Below are 16,741 nucleotides of genomic sequence, written 5' to 3'. Positions count from 1 at the left end.
ATACCCCATATCTTTGTTTTCATCTCTCAACAGATATACAATGCATCTGAGGAAAATATATGGAAAATGAGTTACAACGGAAATTCAAACACCAAGACTAAGGTATTGGAGGAAATCAATATATTATAGAATTAGGGCCTCTCTTCTTCTTGGGTTCCGCTGAAAAATTTAAGAAATATCTGAAAATTTTCTTAAGCAAGAAAGGAGTTAAATGATATTAGTCAGATAAAAGAGAGTTCAAACCATTTGGTCAACTAAGAAGAGTGGTAAGTGACATTTACCCATTTTCTTTTGTATCATTCCAAAACCCTCAATTGCACTCAACTTCATCTTCTTTAATGAATATGAATAATGTCTAAATGTCTCAATGCCTTCCATGGGGTAAATACACGAATCAAATCAGAGATCTAGCAATGAATGGTACCATAATCTAGTTTAGGATGGTGGAGACAATTGAAGTTAGTGCACTAGCTTTTGATCAAAAGGATGTACAATTCATGCACCCTTTTCAATGTCAAACTAATATCCTATCCATTTCTGACATGGAAATTGACCATCCACTTCCTTGTAAATATAGGACATGTGTCCCAACATTACATCGAAAGGTTGATTTCTATTTACAAGTCACATTATTATTATTTTTTTAATTTAATCACAACTCTTTTATTTGACTTATAAATGAATTTCAACCATTTAATATAATGTTACCACATATGTCATACATCTACAAGGAAATGGACCGGATAAATTTCCTCTCAATGGCTCTCTCCAAAAATGTGTATAAATGTGTAAGGATGATATGTATTGGAGCTAATATTCTAATATTTATTTGATTAACAATACCCTTTCTGCTGAAAAGTTCACCAGAATTTTTTTCCTTTTTCCGGTTTTTTTGGGTCATTGGAGATTTAGCTTTAGAAAGATTATTTTTGCAGGGTGCTACATAATCAACTAGCATTACCTCCAAGTAAAGCTTGAAGCTCTAACAACCCTAAAAACTAGAAGTTTTAGGTTGTCCAAGACACCTGTCAAAGGCAACTGTAGTCACCAACAAACTGTTTTAGCCATCACAACAGTTGAAATTTCATAAAAGGCTGGCCACCAGACTAACCATTTTATTCAATAGAGTTGGAGAGAAGTGGAAAATATTCTTATACAATATAGAGATACAAGAGTATGTGAAGTTACATATCATATTTACACTAGATTAACGAAGATAATCATCACAAGGCAGTCAGTGACTTTGAACCTTTGACCCATAGAGTCCTCCAGTTGTTCGGCTTGTGAGGGAAGGTTTCATGGTAACAATGGCAGACTCATTTGCGCCAGCCCTTAGGGCAGCTCTTCCAGCTTCCAAAAACCTAGCTACTGCATCCTCAGCATACCTGTTGGCCTCAACCACTGTCATGCTTTTGCCCATGTCTGGGTAAGAATTGAGAACGTGATCGCCATTCAGTTGGGCTGCAAGCTGAATCAACTCCAACTGAAACTCTGAGAGGCTCTTGTCTTCATGTGGTCCATGTGGCCTGAGCGAAGTCGTAACCTCTGGCAACTTTTCTGCAAAATTATCCAGATTTGGGGTTTTATGCATCGATTGGAACATGTCAGGTGATGCTCAAAGCAATAAAAGAGGAACTTGCTGCCCATTGACCAATGAGCAACGAAAAGAATCAAGTTATTTAAGGAATTAGTAGGACCACCCCAGCCCCAAAAAGAAGGGTCTTGACCATTAGCTCAAATTGAAAAGATATCATGCAAAAATCAGCTGCAGATAACAATGGTTGTTTCAAGAGGGAGCCAGAAATGACATCTTATTTGTTCTTTACTATAAATAAATCAGTTCAACAAATTAAAAAGAAAAAAATTCCACAACACAAGAAGCATATGCAGTGCAAAAGGGCAGAAGAGATGTGATTAGCACAAACCTGGACAATCAGTGCGGGGAGTGTCACGAAGGTAGAAGTAGTTCTCAAAGGTCCCAGCCCATGCGTCTCTCTTTGTCAGAAAATTTGATTTCAGGTTGAAGAGCTTCTTTACAGTTGCAGGAATAGAAGAATGTTCATATTGTGAATATTGAGTTGGCCCAGTAGGCTCATGGATCACTGTATGGGACAACAAATAATCAGTTTATCAACATAAAAGATGAAAAGAATGGACTACTACCCAAAAGATATATAGGGCAAACAGAACAGGAAATTTATCATATGATTCAATCGACAGCTTTTTAACTCAATAAAGCCTAGCATTTAAGTCCCTAACTACTTAGAGAGTTCGGTCAGCTAAGGAAGTGCTTTGCTGCCATTTAACTCTCATCCATGCTTTTTCTCGCCACTCCAATTCAATTCGTTCATGTCTTTTACGCTCCAGCCTATCACTTCTCAGCAGAGCAGTCATTGGTCCCCGTGGCATCCGTTTCAATTTCCTCCCCCCCAAGAATCACAGTTAATGTAATTATATATTTTACAAGTATCAGCTACTCACTGTGTCATAGACTTCCTATCAGTAAATGAGTGGTTGAAATCTGGTGTAGATCCAGAATTTAAGTTAGAGTAAGAACCCCACCCCCCCCCCCCCCAAAAAAAAAAAAAAAAGAAGAAGAAAAAAAAGAGGGGAAAAGAATAAGGAATAAAGAAAGAAATCTAGATTGGAAAGGGCTTTGCTGTTGATGTTGAAGTTCATATATTTTGTCTCCTCATTTAACTTGATCTTCCTATATCGGCAAGTATTTGTTTGGCTGATATCCTTTAGAAAGAACCCGCAACAAAACCTAGTGTCAAAACCCCAATTTGCTACTGCCAAAAAAAGGGAAAAAACCAAAATTTGCTAGAAGTATCACACGTATCCCAACACCACCTCACATTTCTCTGTGTGTGTCTGAGAGAGAGAGAGAGAAAGAGAGTTTTCACCCATGAACCCACAGAAAACACTACTTCATATCCATAATGAAAACCATATCAGGATAGAAAAGTTAGTTTCCACTCCCTAGACAAGTTCAAGACATCATAAAACGCAAATGCAACCGAACAGAGCATTTTTATTGATTGCATCATCAAACAACTTGTTATGTGCATAAGATGCAGTGTACTCATGTGGTAGACTGAATGTAGTTATTTCTTGATCGATGCCATTATGTAGTTGTCTTAAGTATTAAGTCTTACTTGTAGTAGGGTCAGTTACATGAGAGTTATTAGGAGTCATAAGTCCTCTGTTAAGCCAATGCTAGGCTTTGTAAATAAAGCCAACCCCTTTTTCCCCTACAATTTCTACCCCATTGATTATCTTACCTATCCCAGGAGCTATGCATCATCCAGTATCAGAGCCAAACACAATGGTATGGCAAAGGCTTAGTAGGTTTGATGCAAAGATGGCAAAACTCTTGTCAGCAGACTGAGAAGCTATGTTGATGTTCATCCACATTAGATAGCTAGCAAAAGCAGCAGAATTTAGTCTACTTGGACCGGGCATTTCATTTCACCAATACCCAAACTGGACAACCCAGGATTTCTTTGTCAGTAAAGCTAATCCCTTTCCTCACCCCCACCCCCTCTACAATTTCAATTCATACCAAGAGGTACGTCTTACAGCGTAACCTTAATCACAAAGCATTAAAACTACAAAGGGTTAATGAAACAGTTAATAGGAGGCTAATATCAAAACAGTTCAATGCTGAGAGCATATGTGAACAGCCCATTATGGCAGACCAATATAGATCCTTGCTGAAAGCACATCTGACTGCTAAATAAGGCAAACCAAAATTTCCAAGATCCCAAAGCAGCAGATAACTTATTGCATTCCAAACCAATGGTTCTAAAACATTCATGAGACAAAAGCATTGAAAGTAATGCTGCAGTAGTTATTAGAACAAGGATACTGACCAGCACAATAAACTAAATTTTTTCGTCCAGCTTTTTTTAGATGAACAAATATAATTGACTAGAATCCGAATTTTGAATTTGAGAAATCTAGCACAACGAACATATTTCCTTAATTGAGGAAATGGAATCTTTAAATAGAAAACTGAAGGCAGAGTAAGCGTTTAGCAATTCTTTCACAGTTACATGCCAATTAATACAACATGAGTATTGTCTATTAATAGAAAGCAAAAACAAAGTGCACAATTAAGTAATCTCAGAACTAATTATGGCATAAAAACACCCAAAAAAAACCAAAATTTAAGGCCGTCAAAGAAGCAATATCATCGATTGAGAAAGAGATAAAAACCCAGAACTAAAATAAACAAACAAACGTAAGAAAACTGACCTAGCCCTTTTTCTATCCATGGTGAGATTAAAAATGTTGGAACTCGAACACCCAACCTATCGAACTTGAAGTACCATGGCTCAGGCCCAACAATCCCGTCAGGGCTGGGAACACCAACAACTGGAGTTGGCACATGATCATAGAACCCACCATGCTCATCATAGGTGATCAACAGAGCCATTTCGTTCCATTGCGGGCTCTTCCTCAGTGTCTCATACACCTCCTTCACAAACTTTTGCCCAAGCGCAACGTCGTGCGATGGATGATCATCGTTTGCAGGAAACAGGTTCACATCAAAGTACCTTTGCTCAATCACCGAATAATTAGGAAGCCTACCCAACATCGCATCCAACTTGAACCTCAAACTGTAGCTATGAAACTTAATTATGTGCTTCAGCTTCCTCAAGCTATTCAAGAACAGAGTTGCAGGGATGTTCTGGTAATAAATAGCAAAGGAAAGCCCTTCCTCTTCTAACGAATCGAAGATGGTCTTCTGAGGGAAACCATGGATGAGGTCCTTTCGAACATTACTCTGACATCCATGAGAAGTAGCCGAGTGAACGTAAAACCGATTTGGCTGAGTCGAAGTGGGTACAGAAGCAAACCACCGATCGAACACGGCGAACTCATTCGCCAAAGCGGTGTAAATCGGCACAACCTCGGGCTTGAAACCACTCATGACCGTCTTGGGCATGTGATCACCCATGCTTACTGCTTCTTGAACGAAGCCATTCATGGGAGCTGGGTTAGCAGAAACATCATCCGATCCAAAAATCTGCTCTCGAATCGCTTGGAACGAGTGACCAGGATCGGAGTCGACGAAGATAGCATCGTCGGAGACGAATACTTCTTCCGAATTAGGGTCAGAAGCCGAGAATCGGTTCGATTCTTTACCGGTTAGACCATCAATATCCGGCCGAGTTGATTTAAGCCAGCCTAAAATGTGATCAAAGGAACGATTTTCCATAACTATAACCACTACTGTTTTGATCGGACCATCGACTTTCTTCTTCGGTCGGAACGGGTTGAATTTGCGGGATTCAGAAGAAGCTAAGAGAACGAAGAAGAAGAGGGTGAGGAGTAGATGACGGCGGTCGACCATCTTGGCTCAACCGGAAGTAAATACGGCCGCCGGAAAAACCAGAACACCGGAGAAGGAAGAAGGAAGAAGGCGTCTCTGCCTTCAAGAACTAATTGTTGTTAAAAGGGGCGGCGTGGTTGTTCGTCTAAGAACAGCTTTAAGAAGTAGACGACAAAGCGTTGGGTGTGGGCCCCTGTAAGTAGAATATACTTAGAATATAAAATATAAGAAATATTTATTTTTCTTTTTTTGGGGAATATTGATTTCGTAAAAAAAGGAAAACAATTTCAAATAAAATAGAGTTGATGAGAAACACGCCAATCAGCAAACAGATACTGAAGGGAACTCCTTGGTGGGTCCGGAGATTTAGGGGGTTCTGCTCCCTGCTACTTAGTTTGTTCAACAAGTTGTTGTGGCTTTTACGGTTGGGATTGGTTATGATTGGAATCAGCGATGTTGACGGTGAATAGAGCGTTTACAGTGAATCAGTTCTCTTGTAATTGAATTTTAGAAAACGAAGGGAATCTGAAACTGAGACAAAATATATCGTTGATTATTGAGAAGGTTTGGAAGCAATAGAGATGGAGTGCATGGTTCGGCACTTTCAACTTCTAAGGTAAAAGAACACGTGGCTAATTCTTTACCGTTGGAAAATTTGCTCCGTTCATTTGCGCTCGTTTGGGATCTAAAATCCGATGGATTTACTGATGAGAATTAATGATAGAGACAAAAATGGTTAAAACGGGTTCGGATCCTCTATCAATCCGGGCAGCCTGCAGAGGATTGTGGGACTTCTTTCGGATTTTGTAGGCCAGTGTCACTAACGTGGAGCGGTGGAGGTGCATAAATGACCCTCTAACATTAGGCACCATAGGCATTACCATTTCAATAGTACTAGCGTAGCAAGATCCACTTCTTTCGCGCTTCTCCATTATATATTTAACTTGGAGGATCCACTCGTGAACACTGACAAAGTGAACTATAGAAATGTTACCAACGGGGGTTGGTCCAAGTGGTGAGCAGTTTAGTCCGCTTAAGCAATGTCATGGTATCGAAATCTTGTGGATGCAAAAAGTCCCGCTGGGAAACTCACCCACCACAGCCAGGTGTGCGATCCGGGTCGAACACCGGATTAGTTAGGGCAAAGCCTTGAAAACCGGAGTTGGCAACCAAAAAAAAGAAATGTTCTCTTAAATACGTAATAGAGGGGTGTGAACGGAATATAATCTTCTACCCTCGCATGAAGAGTTCCCAATTCGGCCAAACTACAACTGCAAGTTTGGCTTGTTGGCAAAAACCCGTCTATCTTACCTTAAGCTTAGACAAGATCTAGTCCTAAGGGTGCGTCAAGCCCAAGTCAAGGTGTTTTTCAATAAGGGTCGATTGAGTGTTTAATCTGGTATGACCCAAATCGACTCCACTCGCTCTTCCATCTCGCAAAATATTTTTGGCAAAGTGTATGACAACCATATATATGTTTTTCTATCTTGTGGCCAAGACAATTTTAAGGTCTCAAAGATTTTTTTTTTTTTTTTACACAAGATTTTTTCTATATTGAAGATAAAATTATTACATAATATATATTATGGTATAATCAAATCCACAGCCTCTTCACTAACAAGAGTTCGTATTAAAAATCAAGCAACCTTGCAATGGTATAAGGTTTCAAAATTGAATATTTGACCTAACTCATCCCATTATATAAGATCAAGTAAAAATTAACTAGGATAAAGTTTAAATTTTCAAAAGACTAAAGACTGTTTTTTTAATCAATTTTCATTCTCCATTATGCCTATTTAAAAGAAATAAGTACAAGAATTCATTATTGGTCAACAATGAAAAATAGTTTGGAAAATTTTAGCCAAAAAAAAATTATGGAATGAAAAATAAGTTAAAAAAAAAAAGGAAAACATATAATTTTTTATTTAAAAAATATGTATTGACTATTTTACTTTCATATTAACTATAAAATTTTAAGTAAATCTTTGCATAAATGAAGAGAATGAAATTCTCACCATAATCCATAATAAACAAAAAATCTATTATGGCTTTTGAAAGTTTTTCTATTATTTTAAATAAAAACAAAACTGATAATAGAATCCAAATAATTTAAAATAATGAAATTTTCTCATAATTGAAAACGATAATTGATACAAAAAAGAGCTAATCTAAGCCAAATTAGTTGAATACTTGAATTAACCAAAAGCAACTTAAACGAATCGGCATTGCCAATTAAAAAGAATCAGGGCTCGGTTTTGCATCCCAAACAATGCAACCTCATCAACTCTTCTTAGAATTGTTGTCTCATGCCCCAATCCTAAAAATGATCCAAATATTCAATATGGGTAGAAGATAATAGTTGAGGATTATCTCTCTTATGTTTCGTATTAGTCACATAGTTAAGAATATATGCACAAAAAAAAGAGTACTTAGTCATGATAAATCGGATAAGCATCAAAACCACAGTATAGTGCTGCATTCCTAGTCTTTCAAATTTTCAAATATACCAAACAAGAGCACTTCATTATTAATCTACCATCTCTTTATCTTCATATTCTTTGAATTTGTTTTGGGTAAACTTCATATAATCATCGAGATGGACATCATAAGCTTTCGAAACATCAAGACCAAAAGAGAAAGTTCGTAATATTCACGTGCATGAGAGTAATAAAACAATATATGTCTAATGTCTCATATCTTCAATTCCATTTCCACACACCAAACAAGAGAGGGGTCAAAAATGCTCTCCTGGTATAGAGATACATGATTAGGGACCCCAAAGTTGGCCTAAAGACACAGACTTGTGCCTGACCTAGGTACATGCACCAGAGGAAAAATGAGTTTTTTCTCACTTAAAATTCATGTATCTTTATTTTTAAATATTATAATAAAAAATATGACCTCGTTTAGCAAAAATATTAATCAAACCCTAACATGAAAGAGGAATAGAATGATTGTTTTTTTACTCCATTTTATATAATGGCAAACAATTCATTTTACATTAAAGTAAGGTAAAGGGATGGAAGCTCGTGCATGAGACCTTACTTTGATGCTTGGCTCTGTTCTAACCGTACTTTCCTTTCTTGTCTTTAGAATATTACCGCCCAGTCAACTTTCAACCCTCGACATATTACCCAAAAAAAAAAAACTTTCAACCCCCACATGAACATGTAACATCTAGCAATCTATATCAGAAAATCAATATTCCATTTTGACTTGAAGTTTTGGCCTTTTTTTTTTTTTTTTGTAGCTTTTGGGTAGACGTTTTCCACCCATTTGGCATGATCTAATGTGGAATGTTTGTAACCATTTATTTTAAAGTGTGGATCATTTTTCGTGACGAATACTATCTCGAAGGTTTTATAAGCACACGGGAGATCACAAGTGAAAAATAATAAAAAAATTTATAAAATTCTATGGTCCGCTTAAGTCTGTGGTCAAAAGTTGTTGGAGGAGAACTTTTTGCTTGTCAAGAAAGACAATTTATATTTTTTTCTCTCTCTAGAATAACCTCAAAACTTATTATTTTATTTTTTTTTGAATTTTTACATGTTGAGTGAAACTCAGAGTGTTTTACTAATTACTATAGTAACATAAATTACATAGCACTTATTTATTAAATTAAAAGTTATATATAATTAGATTATCATAGATAAAACATCATCTGCAGTGCACATAGATACCAAATAATAGGCTAAAAAAATAATAAAATTACAAGTTTAATTTAAACTTTTTAAATTTAAAATCATATGTTAAATTTCAGCCTATTGTTTGACATCTATATGCACTATTATGCACACCAGATGATTTTTTTATATTTTCACATTAGATTCTAATCATTAAGTAATATGACAAATGACTGTTCTACCCTAAGTAAAGTAAAATAACCTAATTAATATATTTAAACTATTTCATACCTAATCCTCAGGCCTTCACCCATATTTTATCCATAATTTGACAAAAATTCCTCACCTTTCAAACAAAAACAGATTGTCTATATGAAGGAAACAAAGGTCTCGAAAACGAAATTATATTCTTAATCTGTGTGCGTCGGTTGTACACGTCGGAAACTCGCCGATGAGATCAGACTGTCTATATCCAACGGGCCCACCATATTCAATTTCAAAATTCTTGATTTGTTCTAATAAAGTACTAACTTCCATATTTTAATGTCACCTTTGAACCGCATTGAAGTGGTGGGAATCACAAGAAAAGTCGTTAGTGGGTCCCACTCAAATTAACTTACTTTCAAAGCCGTTAGCATAGACGGGTCCAACAACAGACGTTTCTGTTGGACTTGGTAATAAAGGCTGGTGGGCTTAGTGTCCGCATTTTGCTTCAGTCTTCCGCATTTAATAACTAAGACGGTTTAGTGCACCGTCCGATTGGGGTCTGGTCAAAATTTCGATCAAAATTTTGATTTTCAACGGTCGAGATTGAGTCTGACGACCGACGATCTTGTTGAATGTGTCTGCGCATTAAATGTGCAAGATATAAACAAAGTCTTTAGGTCCCCACGCCGTTATTATCAATGACGGAATACGCGCAAGTGTAGGTGTCGCACTATCTATGACCCACCAGTCGTGCAAAAAACTTCACGAGAAGAGAAGAAAGAAACTCTGAAAAGATTAGGTTTGTTTGAAATGGATGTTCAACCAAAAAATGAATCGCTCGATCCGACACAAACAGGTATCTATAGTTAGGAAATTCGATACGTTACCAGATGGAACTAGAGGATCAAAAACCTCTATGTATCACCCGATATGAATGATCGATATAGTTTCAATACTAAGAATCGTAAAGATGATAAAAATTTGAACCGGTTCGGTTGGATGTCACAATAAATCATTTATAACAAGATGCTACAAGTCATGTGGTCCTCGGATTAGACACAAGAAGGGTGAAATGACCATCCATTAATTAGGTATTTGATGCATCGATGTGTAGTTTATTTTGGCCACAAAATTTTATAAGGGTCATAGAATTTGATAAAGAATCTCTTTTTTTTCCTTGAATCAATTAACGTTAATGGTTTTTAAATTGTGATATTTAGATATATATGAGAAAAAGAATATTGCTTGTAGCATGACTTCTGTACTTATGGATAAACTTGCAAAACTCCATTGCGTGGATTTTCATGAATAAAATCTTATCTATATTTCTATGTTTTGATGTAAAGCTACGTGATCAAAGAATAACTAATTATGCCAACGCAGAGCTGTTCTAGTGGTGAAATCAACACCTTTTAGTGAAAAAATTGTAGGTTCGACTCTTGTTGGGGCCTGCTTGGTTACACGAATCTACAGATTTCAAATCTATAGATTCAAAAATCCATGGAGTCATGGTTCATAAAATTAACTATTTGGTTAGCCAGGATCTTTAGAATGAAATCTATAGATTCATCTTGAAAAAACATCTATGGAATTATGGTTCAAATGTTTAGCGCTTTTATATTAAGGGTGAAATCTCTAGATTTCCCCTCATACCCATAAATCTACAGATTCACGGTTTTAGTGTAAAAATATGAATCTCTATATTTGATGAATCCAATAACACAATCAAACGGGTATAAATCTTCCATTTGTGTCATGTAACCAAACAGCCCCTAAATCATTTAAGAAACCTGTCCACATTTATAAAAATAATTCAGAAACATATTTATAATTAATATAATAATATAATAATCTACAAAATCTAAATGCTTCACCACCTCTTGCTTTGCAAAGAACAGATGTTAGTCTTTTTAAGGTAAATTATTATAAGATTTTTTTTTTAGGATATGAGGTTCATCAGCGCCAGCTTGCACGTACCACGATTACCTCCTCAAGGGAGCTTTTATATAATTAATGCCGTCGAATGGGTGCTAACCCGAGACCTCCCCATGAGAGGTTGAGCATTTAACTATTTTACTAACCCATCATTAGTTATATAAGATTTTTTTTGCTTCATCAAGATTATGAATGCGTGTTTTTCATTGATTTGTCTAGCGTATCTCACCATTTTACATGCCTATACATAATACCTTTTTGTTCTCTCCTCCAGCTTTGATGTGCAATTTACGCATACAAAACACCACTTCAATAAGTAAAAGAAATGTATTACTTCAATTAATAATACATTTCTTCAATTAATACTTTATTAATAAATTCTTAATCAAGTCTTTATATAGTAATGATGCCCAATCATATGTTTCTATTGGTAGGTAAGAAGTGATGATTAGTGTTGCTGCTCTAATTTATTTATTATTAGAAGGTATACAAGACATATTTGATTTAGTAGTAGTTTTCCCAAAAAGAAAAAAAAAAGTATTTGATTTAGTGATGACTTATCAAAAGTAAATTTTGTAACCAATTACCAGGGGATGACTAGAATTTTTTTATACAAATTAAAAATGTGGCCCAATACTTAATTTAAAGGCATGCTAATGGAAAATTCTTCTAAGTAATTCATTGACTTTATTGTCTTAGACATGATGGAGGAAATATAAATATATTATAAAAAATAATTTATTTGTGTTAGGTTTTTAGAAGCCAATATTTGATCTTTAGTCTCTCGAAACAAATTATGCAATGCTAACAAAATTTATAACAAAATTTATAGTAAAAAGAATGTTACTTGATTGCATCATGCATACCCAAAAAGGTGCAAAATTATTAAATGTGCAGGTCTAGACCCTTGAGTGCACGAGGAACGATGGATTTCTTTTCCAGTATAATTTTTCAGTTAATATTTCTGTCCCACTGACAGCACAGAGTTCTCGTAATAAGACGAATCCGGATCGTGTGCTCCCCCGACGGGTTACCACCACAAAAAACAAGGGGGGCCCAGGGTGGTGATGGGAGGGGTTTCTTTTTTACATTTTCAGTGGTGGGCCCACCTCTTTTGTGGTGGAAAACCTGTGAGGATGTCATGGGTTCGACCTATACACACAGTGCAGGATATCGCCATTCACCAGTTGCCAAACCGACAAGTCAGCGAAATCTCGTGTTGACATTTTCAGTCTGTGCAAAGTGTTTTATCCACTTTGAGGGTGAAGACACAGTTACTTTCAAGTGGAATTTGACAAGTGCAGGGTGCGATCTCAGGGAAAGGTTTTGTGAGGTTTAATGAGAGGTTTGGAGGAACTTGAGCGAGAATAAGAAGATGAGGTAGCAGCGGTCATGGATTCCGGTGAAGATTCCAACGATTTCTAGTGAAGAATCAACAATTTTCGCCTAGATTTCGCCAATTCGCTAGAAAATCCCCCCACTTTAGTTTCGCTCCCCAAATTTCACCGATATGATTTTCTCCGCCTATACACAAGATGTGCAAAAGTACAACATCGTCCAACAACAAAAAACCCTTGGAAAAATTACTTGATTAGCTACAATTAGACTTATGTTTACAAGACTAATCGCTAATCGGTTGATTTAATGAAACTAACTTATCTTGAGTTTGGCTTTACAAAACTCACCAAAATAGTATCACTTGCTCATCTAAGAATTTATTTTGACTATTTTACCCTTCCATTTCTTTTGCATTTATTGTTGTTGCCATCGGCATTGCCCCCAATCAATTCCAATCTTCCTCCTTCCTCCTATCCTGAAATCCTTTACCAATCTTCCTTTTCTTCTAATTCCCATAATTTATAAGCTCCATTTCATCATCTTCACCTTTCTCGATTGTTCAAGCGTTCTTCATTTAGGCTAGATATGCTAAAGCTCCAAAATCCATCAAGAATTACCCACTAACTCTATTCAATTGGCACTGAAATGAAAGAGAATTAGTTATTAATTAGGATGAATTCATAGATGGTGAAGTAATCAGCTTTGTTTGTGAATGAAGTTGCAATTATTATAAAACCTTAATTCAAAATGAGAACTCATTGTTCGTTGTTCCCTTTCACTTGTTCCTTCTCATAAGCCCTCGAGAAAATCTTACATCCATTTTTTTTTGGTAAATAGCACTTCATTCACATAATTAAACAAAGTACAAACACACCTGCATGAGAACACAAGGTTCAAATCGAACCAAGGAACGGCAAAAGACCAAATTGTCGTACATACAATAGACAGGGCCAGTCAGGGTAAGGGTTGGGTCAAGACAAAGTGGATCACAGCCACAAAACCCTTAGAACAAGAATACCAAAACAACACCAACACCCTCAAAGGGGGACAACTTACACGCCTCAAGGGCGGACATAACACCCACATAGGGGGACAAATTACACGCCTCAAGGGCGGATTCAAAACTCCTACAATTACAGCGATGGTAGCAGCGAAAGTGTGGATAAGGTTCAGACCTCCCATTCAGCGATGCCGTATAGGCGTACCGGTCAAGCTCGACGCAGAAAAACTTGTACCCAGACTTGGAGTTCTATTAAGCTCGACGCAGAAGAACTTGTACCCAAAGCTGGAGTTTGGGTTTGTTCTGCGGTGCACCAGGAAACGCTATAACCAAAGGAGCTGTTATGAAAAAAAAGAAAAATAAAACAAAAACAAAGCACTGCAACCACAGATCTAAGGGGAAACCCTAGATCTGGTTATTAACGGAGAAAGCGAAACGAAGGCGGGAAAGAGGGAGGCGGAGACGGGAAAGAGGAGCAGGAGATGCCGGGAGAGAGAAACAGATAGAAACAGAGAAAACGGGAGAGAGAAACAGAGAGGGCGGGAGAGAGAACAGATAGAAACAGAAAATGGGAGAGAGAAACAGAGAGGGCGGGAGAGAGAATAGTTGAAACAAGAAAGAGGAGCAAGAGATGCCGGTAGAGAGAAAACAGGAGAGAGAACAAAAGGGAAAGAGAGAACTGGAGGAGGTGAGAGAAAAAAACATAAAGAAAAGACGGGAGAGAGCTGGAGGAGAGGAAGAGAGAAGCCAAAAAAAAACGGAGACGGGATGGAGCGGCGGAAGGAGTACAAGGGAGGCGGAGAGACTACTCAGGCGAGACTCTCCGCCTCAAGCTGCTCGATCTGGAGGAGTTGCAGAGCGGAGGATTTCAGGAGAGAGACGGCGGAAGTTATGCGGTTAGAAAATCTTACATCGATGAGCAGAGATTTATTTAAATTCCATTCTAATAATTATGTAGATCTCATAGGACTTAGGAGAGACAAATATTTGATCTTAATTTTATTAGTTAAGTTAGGGCCTGTTTGGTTACATGAGTCTGGAGATTTCAAATCTATGGAATCATAATTTATAAAATTAAATGTTTGATTGTGGAATGAAATCCGTGGATTCATCCTAAAAAACTATTTGATCAACGTGATTTTTGTGAATGTGCAAATGTATAGCTTTTTTGAAATCCCTTTTTTGAAATATCTGGATTTCACCCCTTACCCATAAATCTACAGATTCACATTTTTAGTGTAGAAAGGTGAATCTCTAAATTTCATGAATCTAGAGATTTTTACAACCAAACGGGTATAATTCTCAGATTCATGAATCCAAAGATTTGTAATTTACATAAACTCAATCATAGCAAATTATGTAATTTCCTCAAATCCCATTTAGGGTTATGCTAGTCTATATGCTCTCATTAGTAAATATGCACATAAGGGTTTAGAGGTCCAAAGAATGATCTCTTGTCTAATATTTATCATTGAGCATTGGCAACTCTTTCCTTTTATTTGACAAAAATAAAAGGACCCATTGGTTTGAATGGGCCTCCAAGATCCTCAGCCCACTGGATCATGTTTTCTTTTATAAGGCGGCAAAAGAAAATCTTCTAAAACATTTAGTCTTATTAGATTTGGAATTTAAAAAAAAATATTGGAAACTGAAGTTCATCGGGACTAGTTTGCACGCACCTCAACTGCATTCTCAGAGGGGGAGACACCGTTCGTAAGGTCGAACTCTCAAACTCTTTACTAAGAAGTATAAATCTTACCACTCTACGAACTCATGATACTTTTTGATTCTCAAATAACCACTCAAATTCCTGAAGTCATGAGTACCCCTCTTCCTCTGCAACTCTCGCCGCACCTCCAGTGGAGTCTCACCACCGCCTTAGTCTTAGGATTTATTAAAAAACTGAGTCTCAATAGTGTAGCAGTTTGGTTTGATTTATGGTTTCAGTTAAAGAGTCTCTGTTTATCTGTGGGTGACGATGGCCAACGCTGAATCATTTTCTTAAAATTTTTGTTTTACAGTTGCCCATCTGGTGTAAACTATTTTAAGATGTTGTGTAAGAAAAAAAAAGAGAAGAGTGAAAGAAAAAAGAAAATGTGAGTGCAGTGGAAGAAGCCATCAAACAACTCTTCCCATTCGATAGAAATTTTAGTTTGCTCATAAGATGTGCTGGGTTTACTAATGAAACCCACCAATTCTTTTACCAGAAACAAAGATCCCACCCATGTCTGCCATTTTGCTGGAAGTTATGATCAGAACATGTCCCTTTTTTGGGCAAGTCTTACCTTTTGTATTCCAGCAATGGTTTATCTATTTAGTATATAGATCATCAATAGAACTTCTCAATAGTTGGAATCTAGATTTAAAGTATCGGTATCGAGTATCATATTGGTTAGGTGATTTTAAGAGATGTATCGTCTTTTATCGAGTATTGTATCGCTTTGGCTAATGTATTTTAGTACAATTTAATGGAGACACGTATCGAGATGTATCGTATCGATTGGGTTAATATCATATGGTATCGTGGGATACTTTAAACCTTGGTTGGAATATAGAGACTTAAGTAAACTGCCTAACTTTCTTCATTAGTTTTTCGCAAATAAATCATTAGATGGTTGATGAAACTGTTTTGGCTAGTTTTCTTAACCCAAATTTAGTATTGATTATTTTTGTTGAGCTAAATGGTTGGTGGTTAATTTTGTATACATAAACTCAATGTAGCTAATCATGTAATTTTCCCAAATCCCTTTTAAGGTTATGCTACTCTATATGGTCCCATTAGTTAAGTCAATATGCACAGACTCTAGAGGTTCAAAGAATGATCTCTTTGTCCAATATTTATCATTCAGGGTTGGCAACTCTTTCCTTTTCTTGGAGCCAAAAAGAAAAGAAAAGGGCCCATTGGTTTGAATGGGCCTCCTAACTCTTCCTAGTAGTAGCCCAGCCCACTGGATCAGGTTTTCATTCACAAGGCCCAAAAAGAAAATATTCTAAAACCTCTACTCTTCTTAGGTTTGGATTTTTTATTTATTTAATTTTTTGAGGTTTTTTACAGGTTGAACACAATAATGAGGGTTGAACTCCGGGTACCTCCTCCATGGAGAAGTTTTGGGCTGTTGTGACTTTCAAACCACCATGAGTGAGATGGCTTCTTCAGTTAACATTATCTTCTCTACACAACACCTTCAAAACCAATTAACTAAGGGATCATAACTCAGAATACTTGAGAGCCATATATTTCTCATTTCAGTCAAGGTTGGTGCAGAAATTTTGCTATTTTGCATTAATGGCAAG

At 36.7% G+C, this 16,741-nt stretch overlaps 1 protein-coding gene across 1 annotated transcript; it reads right to left on the bottom strand.

Moving 5' to 3' along the window:
* Positions 1–1,082: 1,082 nt before the first annotated feature.
* Positions 1,083–5,468, bottom strand: LOC149008210 (non-specific phospholipase C1-like). Its single transcript, XM_089165994.1, has 3 exons — positions 4,261–5,468; positions 1,926–2,102; positions 1,083–1,557 (listed from the first exon to the last, which is right to left on the bottom strand). The coding sequence occupies exons 1-3, from the start codon at positions 5,360–5,362 to the stop codon at positions 1,235–1,237; spliced, it is 1,602 nt and encodes a 533-aa protein (XP_089022120.1). The 5' UTR covers positions 5,363–5,468; the 3' UTR covers positions 1,083–1,234.
* Between the last annotated feature and the right edge of the window lie 11,273 nt (positions 5,469–16,741).

Source organism: Hakea prostrata, chromosome 8, assembly GCF_041222555.1.
Source record: "Hakea prostrata isolate BN-2017 chromosome 8, UWA_Hpros_2, whole genome shotgun sequence".
Classification (NCBI taxonomy): Eukaryota; Viridiplantae; Streptophyta; class Magnoliopsida; order Proteales; family Proteaceae; genus Hakea; species Hakea prostrata.
The sequence above is the reverse complement of the archived record's forward strand: the minus strand, read 5'-3'. Positions and strand labels throughout refer to the sequence as shown.